The following is a 13,784-nucleotide window of genomic DNA, read 5'->3' as shown; positions in this document are numbered from 1 at the left end:
TATGCTTTAAATATATAGATTTTTTTTTTAATTTCTTGTGGTTTTCCTTTATATTAGATTTTTTTTTTTCCAGGACAGCATTACAATCTAACAACCAAAACCATGTTACATACACACACGCACACCACATAACATGTCCCAGGCAGTCCGTGTCTTTCGCTCTGTCAACATGTTGCAAATGTTTAAACAGTATTCTATGTGACGTAGACGCCCTCTTTCTATGAGCATTGCTTTAACATGTAACACACAACAAGGACGTATTTTGTTAGCTTTCTGTTTTGAACAAGCATTCAGTTCCTACAGTATAGTGATGTAGAAAATGTGGGGCTTTTTTTTTGTCTTCTCAAAACCCCTGTTTTAAAAGTTGTCCTGCTATTGTAAGGCATACAATAGAGTCTAAGGTTTAAATCACCCTCTCAGCTGAACGGAGCTGGGGGAAAAAACCTACTAGGAGTTTAATCTGCTTGGTCATCTGGGTTGTTCTAAACAGGTCAAATGCGCACACACTCAAAATTTGCTGCTTGTTAGAGTGGTGGTGGTGTGGAGGGAGGGGAAAGAAGGTGGCAAAACCAGAAAATGTTCTCAAACTCATTTTAAGAAGGTTTAAGGCAACCCTTTCAAACCAAATAGTACCTCCTCTTTAGATAAGCCTTTGAAAGGAAAAAAGATGGATTTTTAACATACAGTGTGTTTTGGCAAAGTGCTGGTGGTAGTCATGTCATCTTTATACTCTATCTTCACCCTCAAACTGGTGGGAAATCAGATTTTAAGCAGGAGTTCCCAAAGGTGCATAGGGGATTTAGGTACCAAAATAAAGGGTATTTGGGGGCCTAACTCGGTCGGCTCCTTTGAAAATCCCAGATCTATTTTTTCCACAATAACATACAGCTGCAGAATTTTTTTTGTATTTAAATTCCCAGTTGTTTTTTGCATAGGACTTTAACTATGGTTCCCTAATTTGTTACCAAACCATGCAAAAGGGTGAAAGGCACATACACAGTCAATATACTATGAAGAGGTATAATGCATATAGGAGAGTATTATGAGTATAATACCTAGTTGTGGGAGTTGAGATATATATATATATATATATATACACAAAATATTGCAACACTCAAATGCTACGTTACAGATACAGTTCTGATACAATAGAAAAGAATATTACTATGTTGCTGTTACAGTGTGAGCTGTACCTTTGTCTCAGGAACGGTAAAAGCTGGATTTTGAAAGCACAAAAATGAATTAGATACAAGTTGTTTGCAGTGAGAATTGGGTGTTTAAGATGGTTTGTATTTATGGTCAGCTTTCCTCCCCCGCTCGCTCTTAGGCAAGAAAGAGTTGGAACAGCAAAGACGTTTAGGGTTTCTCATACAGGTGGACCCCGTACAAGTTACATGCTACTAAGGTGGTTTTTTCCCCTCTACCCACAAGGAATAGGATCTCCCACACCCTGGAGATAAAGGGTAAAATCCTGGCTCCATTGAAGTCAAAGGAAGTTTTGCCGTTGACTTCAGTGGAGCCAGGCTTTCACCCAGAGTCTGAATCTCCATGTAGGAAGGCTGAGCAGTGGTGGTGGTGGCCGTAATAATGGGGGCTAGTGTAGACTCCCTCTGACAGAAGAGCCACTAGCTGCAGGCAGCTAGTGTGAAGAAGAGCACGTGCTGAGCTAGAACAATGAGCCTGATGTCTCTCAGAGCCTAATGGGGCAGACCTATTATTAGGGAAGTTGGTGTTGCTCAAGTGGGTTTAGATGGGTGTGGGCTGAATGTTTCATCAGGTGCTAACCCACATCCTCTACCTCCTTGTAAACAAAGGGGGTAGGGAGGTGGAAAGAACTTGAAGCTGCAGGTGTTTATTGAGCAAAGACGGAATAAGTCAGCTTGGATACTAGATGGAGCCGTTCATTTTATGTAACCATTTTTTTGAGGAAAATGTGGGATTTTTTTTAAATTAAATTTCACGAGCTAACTTTTTAGAAAGAGCCTTTTCGTGCCGGCATCAAGGGCATAAAGCCAGAGGCTACAGAGAGGCCCTTTAAAAATCTGACCCTGTTTCTGATTGGCGAGAGTGCACTTCTGTGCTCCAAGAGCTGCCCGCTGTTGCATGCTCCAGGTGCCAGGCTGCCTTTTTGGGGGTGAGCAGAAAGGGGAGGCAGCATCTCCTCTGTTATGAGGATTCACAAAACTCTCACATGTCAAAACAAAAGTGATTTACTAACCATGCCAGAGCACTTCCTCCTCTCAACCCCCCCCCCATTTTTATTTATAAATAGACTTTCTTCTAATCTCCCTATTCCCCCTCCCATTAGCAAAACTCCCAGGCAGTTCAGTGGCATGAGAGCTGGGCCTAGGAGGTGTTCACAGAATGGCAGCATCTCTGACAGCTCACAGGAACAGCTGCAGGAGAAACGGATGGAGGTGAACCTAACCAGTTTGCCCTTGCCTGCCCCTTCCCTCCAGCTTTGGAAACAGCTATGACCACAGTGGGGAATTACTTTAACTTCCCTTCCAGAATGGGTCAATCCTGACCTGAAAGCAAGCCCTGCCTATCAGCCACTTTTGTCACCAAACTTCAGAATAGTCAAAGGTTCTTCTAGAATGGCATAGAGGAGGCACCTGAAACTAAAAGAAAAAAGACTAGGGTTGGCCTGACTTTGATCCTACACGGGAGTCAAATTGGCCAGAGAGAGGTCAGTGAAGTTAAAAACTGTGGGCGAGGAGGAGGAGGCCCAGAGAGTCTAAAGAAGAGGTTCCAAAGGTGCCCTGGGGATACAGACAAAATTCCACATCCTTCACCTCAAGCAGTTTTACTTCTCCTCTTTTCCAATTCAGTCTGTTTAAAGAGAAAGCAACCATCTGACTACAGGGTAAGGTGCGCCATCAGTTGGGGGTTGGACTAGATGACCTCCTGAGGTCCCTTCCAACCCTGAGATTCTATGATTCTATGATCAGTGCAGACAACGGCATCATACTATTCTTTGTACTGTTAGGTATCCATGTCATGAACGAATGGTAACATTCCTGGAGAAGTTCAGAGCTTGGGGGAGTAGATGCATCATCCAGACATATACTTGTCTCCCATCTTATTTTAAAGTATTCGTGCTCAACCTGGGGCTCTCCAACGGGCTGCGTGCGTGTGTGTGTCACATCTAGCTAGATGGGTGAGGGGTCCCAAAGGTTGTTTCTGTTGTAATATAGTGTTACATTATGGAAATGGTGGAGAACCACTATCAAGGGGAGTGAACACTCTCTTAGCTACAGTGTAGTGACCATGCTGAACCTTCACTTTTCACTGCGGTCATATTTGTCTATTTATTAAATAACAAATATCTGCCATGCTCATTTGTTAAAAAGCCACCTCTTCCATACCTGGAAACCACCAGCTCCAATCTATGCAAGGGAGTTGGGCTGGGAATTATCCTAGCCAGATGCCCCTGCAAACATGGGCTTTTTACATCGCAGGGGAGTTTGGTACTGTGCATGGCCTTCATGAAACACACTAATGGATTTCCTCCCCCAGGGGTTGCGGGGGAGAAAAGGAAACTGCTCCAAATACAGCTACATATGGTTTTAAAATATACAAAGAGAAATACCAGGGTCCTAAAGAGAGGAGCTTTGGGATGAGCTACAAACCTACATTTGTACTTTGCAATATTAAAAGAAGGGGGCCCTGCTGGACCGAATTGACTTTCCTCAAGGCTGGGCTTTCCCAGCAGAGCGGGTGCCTCTCAGAAGTGGTACTTGTAGGTGCTGCTTTCCAAGGGCACCCAGCTTGTCGGCCAGAAGGTGCTCCTCATCACCCTTTAAATGCAAATGGAACACGGCCAAAATGCAGTAGGCAGAGTCTAGCATCACGGACTGCTTGTGTGTTTGTGATCTAGGACTAAGTGGTTGAAATGGCTGCCGTGACTCGCTTTTGAATTCAGCCCCTGAACCGGGATCACTTAGCTAGGGCTGCCTCGGAGGTGTGTTATATGCAGAATGCTAGAATACTTGGTCCTACATAAATGTTTTAAAAGAAAAGGGGGGGCATTTCCCCCAGCTTTGTGCTGGATACTGTGCCCCGAGTGAAGCCAATAGCTAACCTCTTGTTGACTTCAAAAAAGCAGGGCCAGTGGTGTTTATGGGGCGAAGCGGTTCCCTCACCCGCTGCCACTAAGAAGGGCAGGATTTACTGCTGCATGGCAGAGAATGTGGGTTCTGATTCTGCACCGGGCCAGTTGTGGGAGAATCCACGGGCAGGCAGGGTCAGCCAGGCAGAGGCTATATTTCCACACTGGCTCTGGCCCTGGCTCCCCTGGAGAGGAGCTCTGCAGAAGAGAGAATCTGGCCTGGGGCCATGTTGCGCTTTCCATGCAAGTTATACCCTGTTGGAGGGGGAATGACAGTCATCCCCCTGGCTCCTCCCCTCAGTCTGCCCCTCCCCTCGCATAGAGCCTGACCTGCTGTGAGCACTCTCCTGGGTCATGTGGGTGGGTGGGTGGGATAGTACCTCGCAGGGATCTGGCTCCTAGGCTCTAAAGATGGGCAAGACCTATTTAGATGATCTACTCCCTTGCACTGCCCATGCCAGCTGTGTCCTCAGCATTAGCCCGCTGAGAAAGCAAGAGCCAAACCCTCCTGGCTTTCTAAACAGACGTGCCCCCAGGACTTTGTTTTCCACCCAGTGCCTTTTTTTTTTAATGTCAACAAAAATAATCAGAAACGACATTATTCCTGAGAGCGCGAACAACCGTTGCAGCGTCCCCTCCCCTGCCCCCTTCTTACTCTCAATGCACTTTTTCCAAACCACTTTGCACCCTCCTGACCCTATCCTGCTCCCATTGACTCCACTGGGAGCAAGATCTAGCTCAAGTTTTTGATTTATGTGGAGCACGGATCTGTTGTTAGCTCTGCCTCCAAGATCTTGGGGGCTTTGATGCCCTCTCAAAATATATTGCTTAAAAATAGCTGGCTAGATATTTCCAATAACACTGGCCTAGAGGACGAATAAATTGTATTTCAACAATTTCCATGTGATTCTTGGGATCCACATGAGTGAGGTGGGTGTGCCACTGGGTGGCCCCATAGCTAGTGAGTGGACACTGCTAACTTTAAATCTGTTACACCGGTGCCATTTGAATCCTTTTCCTCTTCCAAAAGGCAGCCAGTACTAGCAATTCATGCTATGAAAATAAAAAGACATCTCACTAGGTTTCACAAGTTCCTTTAGGACGTGCAGATTAGTATCCACAGCCTCCCAGGAAATAAAAGAACGCATCAGAATCAAATGGTTCTAAAATATGCACTTTTAAAGATCCCAATGCACATGTTTGTCCCTGAGTCCATGCTGTAATTTCCCCTACACAAATAAAAAAGAAACTGAAAACTCAGCATAGCCGTTAAAGTAGGAGATCAGAACAACACGCTCCCAGCCAGAGGTTGGTTGGTTTGTTTAACCTTTCAGTTGGGAGCATCACACAACTAACCACAAACTGGAAATCCAAAACCAACACCGTACATCCACTCTGTGTTTTTAAAATATTTACACACGTGCACACAAAGGTTCTGTGTTTTAAGCACCTTTTTGTTTGCTTTAAGATAAAAGGAGAGCCATCCAACCTCAGCGTGAGGGGCTCTGGTTGATCGTTAAAGAACTAGGACAGGAAATTTGGTAGCAGCCCAGTACTTCTAGTGATCGCTGCCAAGCACAGTGTGAACACACCTCTGTCACAGCATTAGATGTTTGGTCACACTTTATAGCAGGTGCATTTCTAATCAGCTTAAAAAGGGTTAATAAATGATTCACAGATACTATAAACATATTACGGAGAGGACAGTCTATGGTTTAGATGCTTGTAAGCCATGGTGATAGTAACCTAGTGACCTGTCTAACAAGGATTTGACCTTTCAGTAAAACATTATTAATCATTGATTAACCCTTTCTGAACTCTTGATATAAAGTGGGATGGTAGTTTTGCTTGGTTTCCCCTGCTGACTAGGGATAACATGCAGTTGTGCAGAACAGTGACATCCAAGAAAAGTTCCTTGCATTCTCCTTCTAAAAATAAAAATAAAACTTTAAACGTTAGAAATGAGCCACCAGTGAAACGGGCAGTCGTTGGGCTATTGGACTCAGTGTCTCTGTTTTAACAGCACTTAAGGGCCCGGGCCGGCACTACTGAGGGCGACTAGAGCTTTGCCATTGACTTCAATTGCTGCTGGATCAAGTCCTAATTGAGTAGTTTTTGCTTCTCGCTGTCCTGGACAATTAGCGAGGCTGGAGGCTTTGGAAGAGGGACGTCTCTTACTGGGAGAAATGCTTGCGAGCAGCTTAGCAGACACGGGCATTGTAAGGTGTACAAGGTGAGTAGCATCCCCCAAAGCAATCTGTGTTTCTAGGAAGCTTTGCTCTTGCACGCTCGCTCGCTCTCTCGCAGCCATTCGGCACCTGTTTGATCTGCAAGACACAACGGTCAGCTCCAAATATCACAAGTGTTATGGGGACTTTGGGCTCCGGGCCTGGGTGACATCATGTTAAATTTGTGACATCACTGTCATTTGCAGGGTGCCTGCGGCATGTCGTAAGTGGAGGTGTAGAACTGTGTAACAGTAACAGGTGGGAGCTGGCCGGGAGGCAGAAAATTACTGACCTCATACAGCTCTTTATTGATGTCTGCTCCAGCAAGGAAATCTCCCTCTAAAGCCACCTTATGTGCATGAAACAGCCTAATGCTGCAGAACACATTGACCAAACAGCCTATGGAAAGGAGAACTGAACAGGGGATGGGGGGGGGGAGGAGACTTGATCAGCATCCAAAATTTAACCCTGTTCCTAAGCTGCTGATTAAAAAATTCTTATCTCTGACATAGACATTGACGAGTTTAGGAAATGGCTGCTCCTCACCTCTGCAGGAACTTGAGTCGGCGTTCATGTAAAATGCACCAGTCCCGACTTGCGTCAGGGCTCACTTGAGAAAAAGGCATTTAATAGAAAACCAAGGATGTGAACAGCTGTAAATGACCCATCAAGTCAAGACATTGCCAGTCTCCGGTAAGGAGTCGGCTGCAAATGAAATAATAGACGTGTTGCCATCTTTAACACGCTCCTGGTGGGACCTTCAGCAGTGAGCAGATGAAGTTCTATGACACCACTCCCTGCTCCAACACGTGGAGACAATGTGGAGCTGGTATCAAACGACAGACAGGGGTGGGGATCATCCAGACCATGGGAAATAACACTGGCTTTTCAAGTTCTCCCTCTTAACTGCTGTTAAACCGTCTTGCCAAGAGATCTGTGCACATGAGCTCGGCTGCCTCTCCAGATGCTGACAAAGGTGCAAAAGCAAAGAGGAACAGTTGATCCTAGCAATATGGGAATTTTGCCCTTGACTTCAATGAAAGGAGGGATAAGGTTCTAAAAAGCAGGTTCCTATTAGAGATGGGCCCAAGCTACAGAGCTCAGAGCCAGCTGGAACATCAACAAGGTTTGTGTGTGCTGGGGGGCGGGGAGTTCAAGTCCAGCATATTGGTTGGGAGCTATCTCTAGTTACTATAGTCACCAATGATTCAATCAGAAATAGCTGCCTGAAGCATCCTTTCCATTAGTACAGGATGATGTTACTGGTTTTTAATCTTTGCCAGGCACTGCTCTTATTTCTCTAAGCGGGTTAGAATTTATTTCCATGCTGTGTGAGAACTTTCTGTTCAGTAGTGTCATGAGGGCAGCAGGGCTTTGAGTTTGGAGACACTAATAATAGTCTTGTGCAGAACTTTACAGAAGCCAAACTGGGAGAGTTATAGAGGCAGTAGGGCTGTTTCAAGCAATGGTTGATTACGTTGAAGAACAACAAATATAAAATATATTTAAAGTAATCCCGTTTGTGTCTGTATTTTTAGAGGCTCTCCTGGCACCTGCATTTTAGCTAGATCCTGCAGGCAAAATGATATTAGCCACTCTCCGGGCTAACCAGGTCTGTTAGCCTCCATTCCTGGAGGCTGCTCATTGTAGGTTTATTTCTTCTCAAAAGTCTCAAGAGCTCAAATATGAGACATTTTAAAAGCGGCGCTCACATGGCGGAGGCCCACTGTTTACAATTATTTTTAACACCACAATTTCTCAAAACCTACTATGCAGGTAAAGGTTTGAATAATGGTTTAGAAGAAATTCCAGTGAAAGTGGTTTATTTTTGTAGCTCAACGTGGCCTTGCATGGTGGAAACTCAAACTCAACAGCATTGTGCAAATGCCGAGCACTGGAACACGAGCCTGCCTGTGAACCGGAAGTGGACAGTCTAGTTTCGTTCCCCCGGGGAGTGAAGTGCAAGCAGTACATAAAGAGTATTAATGGAGGAAGGTGATTTTCAGACAGCTTTGCCGGTTTACTAATCTGTATTATTAACGTACAGGGTTTTTTTTTTTTATCTTGACAGTGGCCTTTTAAGGATAAACATGTTGGGCCAAACCCAGCTGTGGCGTAGCAGCATTAAAACCACCAGGGATGAATATGGCTATTCATGACACAGGGCACAATCTTTAGTGCAGTTCACCAGGGGTTACTCTATTAGTCCGTTCTGACTACGGAGATGAAATTCCTCAACTGGGCTGAACACCTGGAACTTTATTTCCCATCAGAAACTCCCTATAGTCCTGTAGGGACTATCAGACTAGCGAGCGTTAGGCGTATCTGTAACAGTGGAATAGGGGAGCTGCCATATATACCTCTTCTTGGGGGACTTGTATCTTTTTCCATCCACGTGGGCACAAGTTCTGTGCTATGCAGTTCTCGGCCTTGGGCTCAACTGCTCCAGTTTCCAGCCTCGTTTCGTGTCTTGCCCTCTCTCCTCCTGCCTCTCTTTTCTCCCCAATCTCTCTCACTTCCTCTCATTTCACATCCTTTCGCTACCAGCTTCGACATACTTTACCACCTCTGTGACTATTGCACAAGCCCCTTTCTGCGCTGCCCTCCCAATCCCTAGCTGGGGCAGCAAACCACAGCCCGTTATACCAGTGTGAAGGAGAATTGCCACGCCTGGGGGGGTTGAGTGATGGGTTATGTCCAGCCACTAGCTTTAGGATCATGCTGAAGAAGTATCATCATCTGCTGAGGCAAGACCCGTCCGCTGGGAGTAGCTTCTCTAACAGCAAATTGGAGGTGGTGGGATTTACACAATGCTGCTTTGCGTCTTTGTCTTCCAAGGGCCCAGATTTTGACTGAAAGTAAAAAACACCAAGATCTGTTTCGACATGCACAGATCACTGGCTTCCCCAGGGCACCAAAACCAGCGGAGACCAGGGAGAGCCTTTTGCCAGAAATCCAGTGATTTGGACGGACCGAGGAAATGACAACCCAGTCTGGGGGGCAGGCCTCCTCGTTCATTGCTCAACCACTGGCTCTGAAGATCTAATATGGTGTTTACAGATAATCCACCCCCACAGACTTCTGCCCAGCCTGTTGCCTGGAATGAGAATTCTTTCTTTGAGCGGATGAGGGCTTTTTGAGGGCTTCATTATTGTAAAATGCAAGTAAGTCATTGGGGGGTTTGTTTCTTGTTGTTTTTTGCCTAAGCTGGTGAATGTTCCTGACCACTTCACGAGGCAGATTTGTTCAGCCTTTCTAAAGACCACCTGATCTCTACCCTGTGTTCCACACGCAATAATCTGCTTAGAGCTTTGACACTTGTCCATTAAACAAAGCTGTTTGGAGTGGGTGGGCCAAACATATTATAAGACACCCGACTGTAACCTGAAAGCACCGGAATAATAAAATGGACTTTGCACTCTTTTTAAAAGGCTGTGGGGAATTAAGGGCTACAGTAATACTGCACAGGCTTGATTTCCAGAAGCACTCAGTAGCTGCAGCTCCCATGAATTTCAGATGGAGTTGTGGGTGCTCAACCCTTCTGAAAATCAGGTCTTAAATACTTGCTAGGAGATGCTCAAGCAGGGTTCCCTTTACTCCAGCATGGCACCTCTGAACAGACAGCTAGATAATAAAAGCATGCAAGCAAAGATCATCAGTGACACCACAATCCCAGCTCCCAGGTTAATTCAAAGAAAGGATCTAATATACAATCCAGTTTTTAAAGGGGGAGGAGAACGGTCCTTATTCCACATAAATTGTTACATTTTCCTGGAATTTGGGCCAATTTTGTTGTTAATTTGTTCCAGTTTGCACTTGAACCTGGTATCTCCATTTGTGACATCACAATCTGTTCTGTGGAGAAGAGTGTGATGTCATAAAGAAAGGCACTGATGTCACAGGCTCCCAATACAACGGCAAGGGACAAAGGAAATGATGGGGCATCTTCACCCTCCCATATATTCAGCGTAACATTGGTGTTAAGCTTAGTGAAAAGTAGAGCATTCACTGGGAACACCAAACTCGAATTCAAATACTGGTAACCGTTGCAAGAGAAGCTGGAAGAACTTACTCAAGTATTGGGGAGGGAGGCGGGGAGCTGGGGAAATACCTCCCATCTGGAATCATTTTCCCGAGGGTAACTGGTTGGACACAAGTTTTTCCAGACACTTTAGCACTGAGTCTTTTAAATCGTTTCTTGACATTTAAAAGCTGTCCCCCAGCGTTGTTAGGTTACGTGAGGGTGATGTGCCGGCTTTCTCTCCTGCTCAGCGCCAGAGCAAAAGCTGCAGTGGTGGGGAAGAGGGGAGTGCCAGGTATTGAAGTGGAGAAGGAAGAAAATAATAAGTAAGTATACGCTAGTGTAAAAAGGGGAGTGAAACCGAAGGAGAGCCCAGCATGGATCTGCTGTGGAGCATCACCAGTTCAGAAGAAATTGAAAAGCGTCTCTCATGGGGATAGGTTTATTCCAGAGAAAGGATGAAGACACCTCCACTGGAGAAAGCATCGCAAGATGGGACATGAAGCTTGAGAGTTAAAAGGGTAATGCCCCACGGTGCAGACTTCCTGAAGTAGTTTAGTAGTTGTACTGGCGCTGGCATGGTTGGTAGACAAAGCTGCCCTGGTGTTTGGCCCGCCGGGGGTGGCGTTCTCTGGCGCGGTTCTGCCGCTGCATGACCTTCTGACTGAGCTTGTGCTTCTCCACCAGCTGCTTTGCCCGCTGGATCCGACGGACTTGGCTGACCTTCTCCAAGATGGCAGCTTTCGCTGTGAGAGAGGTGGGGTGGTGCGGGGTGCGGCGCTCCAGCCGGGGTTCAGGCACATCCCTAGAAAGAGAGAAACACACGTTCGTTAATGGTCAAGCTCAGGATGACCTCAGACAGGTGAGACACCACTTTGCATTTCCCCAGGGCACGAAGGGGTCAACTGCCAACTGGAGTCACACATGAGACTCCTGACAGCTCCCTTCTGAGTCAAATGTGCAAATGCCCACACAACAAAAGAAGAGATGAGCCCCACGTCATGCTCAGCACAACCAAGAATTGTTCCGTTGGAGGTTGCATGTGGTACTATGGTGATAGCATCATGGAAATAGAGCTATTTTTCCAAGATCAGTATGGCAGGTTAATTCTTTAAAATGCTCGTATTACCCTGGCTGACCTCCCCTTAATCACCACTTAGCTGGATTTGCATGCGTGTCTGTTACACACATACAGGGACAAATTTAAAAGAGATTCTAAGGTGGTTTCTTCTAATCTCTCAGCATGCAAATTACTCCATTTTAGGCTCCCTTTGATTTAGTAATTGGCATTTAATTGAGACCCTTCCCCTACTCATCACCTCTGAATTTGGCCTGCTGTCTCCTGTAAGCAATGCTATTCAAAGCCCCTTACAAGGCCAATGGAATTATGAGTGAACTGCTCCATAGGCCAATCTGCAATAAGCAGAGTTGTTAAAAGGAACAGGACTTCCCCAGATCAAACGATTGGCGTGGTTAATCCAGGTGCCATTAGCACAGATGACTCATGGGGAGAAGAGAGCTTCAAAGCCAGCTGCTCGGTCAGCAGAAGTTCTCCTCCAACAATGAGGGAAATCAAGGGCAAATCGAGCTCATTTCCTTCCTACTTTTAACTATTATTTGTAGCCATTTTGCTTTGTATTTCACCCTCTGCCTTCAAACTTTCACTGACTCCAGCCAGATTGGAATTTAGCCCTATGAAAGAGGAGTTTGCAAAGGGCAAATGAAATCCCAGCCGATAATGCTCAGCATCGTCCTCTGAGATTTGCCAAGGGAATTCGCTCTTGCACTGCGCCACGCCCCTCTGTGGTGCTGTTTAAACAATAACGATGTATTTGGCCCATGCTCCTATGGAGTGTTAATGCCAAAAGCCATCAAGCTCTCTGGCTGGCTCATGGCTGGGCCTTTGGTGTGTATGTGCTGTTGTGATACTCTGGTAACACATCCCGAAACACCGAGCAGCCTGCGTGGCTTGTAACTTGCCACGCAGCTGCACATCCGGGCATTGGTTGCGAACTCTGCGGCTGCCGATGGGAGAATGTGTGGGACTGGAAGTAAGGATTGCTGCTGTCTCCCAGGAGGGTCCCCTTTCCTGGAAAAGCAGTGGGCTTTGGTCCCCTCTCTGGGGTTATTTTTCTGCCTTGGAGAGTGGGGGGGGGGGAGAGGACGGTTCGGTGCCCAGGAGAGCTCAATTTGCAGGAAGAACAGCATTCCAGACTGGAGGATTTTGCGCTCAGAACTAGAACTGCACTGCAGGACCAGGGCGAAGGAGACGTAGATGAGGAGGAAAAGCCAAAAAATATCTTGCCTAAAAGAGCCAATGTGGTAAATTCCAAGACACCAGTGAAAGGTGAGTGGAGCCAAGTCCACTCCAAAGCCTTATTGCCACAGGATCGTTTTTTCAGTGTCTGGTTTTCTGCTGTAACAATACCGGTGGTATGACTGAAAGAGTGTGCCCATACTGCGTTGTCTACGCCATCTTAAGCTGCTTCCCTTCTCAATCACTCCCTTCACAAAGCTCTGTACTTTCTGGAAACAGCTGCGCACCATTCTGAACAGATACCCCGGTGCAACGTTCTGCTCCTAGGGGCCCAGCATTCTGGGCTTTTTCTTGCAGTGCATTGTGGGGTGTCTATTGGAACCTACTGGAATTCGGGCTCAAATGAACAAACTCCCATGATTCCCTTCCTAGCATCCCGTAATTTGTCCCTTGTTTGAGAGCAAGCACTATTTACAAAGTCCTGTCCGGCAGTGTGGAGGAAGCACTGCTGAGGGCCGTGACCCTGACTGTCATTAATACGAACAAACTGCTCCACACACGTATGGGCAGCCACACAGCCAGGTAGCTTTGGATGGGTTAGGAGACAGTTGCAGTGTCACAGGAGGGCTGGCCCCTTTAAATGAAGCAGGTCCAGTCCCCCTGTGCCAAAACAGGTGCTCTACCTTTGGCCAGTTCAGAGGGCAGAGCAGCACCTGGGGCTAATAAGGATCATGGAGGAGATCTCTGAAGGCAGCTGTCGGAGGTCCTTGGGGAAGGCAAGGGAGCAGATTACCAGCTGACATCTCCTTGCTGGAGAACTGGAGCCAGAGGACTCAAGGGAACAGTGGAAGCATCTCCCTGCTGGCTTGCCTGAGAGGTTAGTGAAATAGGGGGATAATGAATGTTCCCCGGATGAGGACGAACTCCCAGCTGAGAAGTCAGTGGGGGGAAGAGGGACTTCGCACTGGGAAGAGCAGAGTTGCACTCCAGCTGGAAGGGTGTCCTGGCAGAAGGACAGGAGAGGACCTCTGAAGAGCCCAGGCATTGTGGAAGATGCCAGAGCGCAGTGTGTTGTGTCAATGGACTAGGTGCACTGGGGTGATAAATGGACTATGTTTGAGGACTTTTGCTCTGGATTATTTTCACTGTTTGTAATAAACTTGCCCC

The 13,784-nt window shown here is 46.5% G+C and overlaps 1 protein-coding gene across 6 annotated transcripts in view; it reads right to left on the bottom strand.

The window, feature by feature from the left end:
- TP53INP2 (tumor protein p53 inducible nuclear protein 2) overlaps positions 1–13,784 on the bottom strand; it is a 57,650-nt gene continuing 43,866 nt past the window's right edge. For all 6 annotated transcript variants that reach the window (XM_039499464.1, XM_039499463.1, XM_039499465.1 and 3 more), the window contains one exon: positions 1–11,165. In XM_039499464.1, the coding sequence (XP_039355398.1) occupies positions 10,916–11,165 (250 nt within the window). In that variant the 3' untranslated portion in view covers positions 1–10,915. The remainder of the gene's footprint in view (positions 11,166–13,784) is intronic.

This window comes from Mauremys reevesii, linkage group 13 (assembly GCF_016161935.1).
Source record: "Mauremys reevesii isolate NIE-2019 linkage group 13, ASM1616193v1, whole genome shotgun sequence".
Classification (NCBI taxonomy): domain Eukaryota; kingdom Metazoa; phylum Chordata; order Testudines; family Geoemydidae; genus Mauremys; species Mauremys reevesii.
The sequence above is the reverse complement of the archived record's forward strand: the minus strand, read 5'-3'. Positions and strand labels throughout refer to the sequence as shown.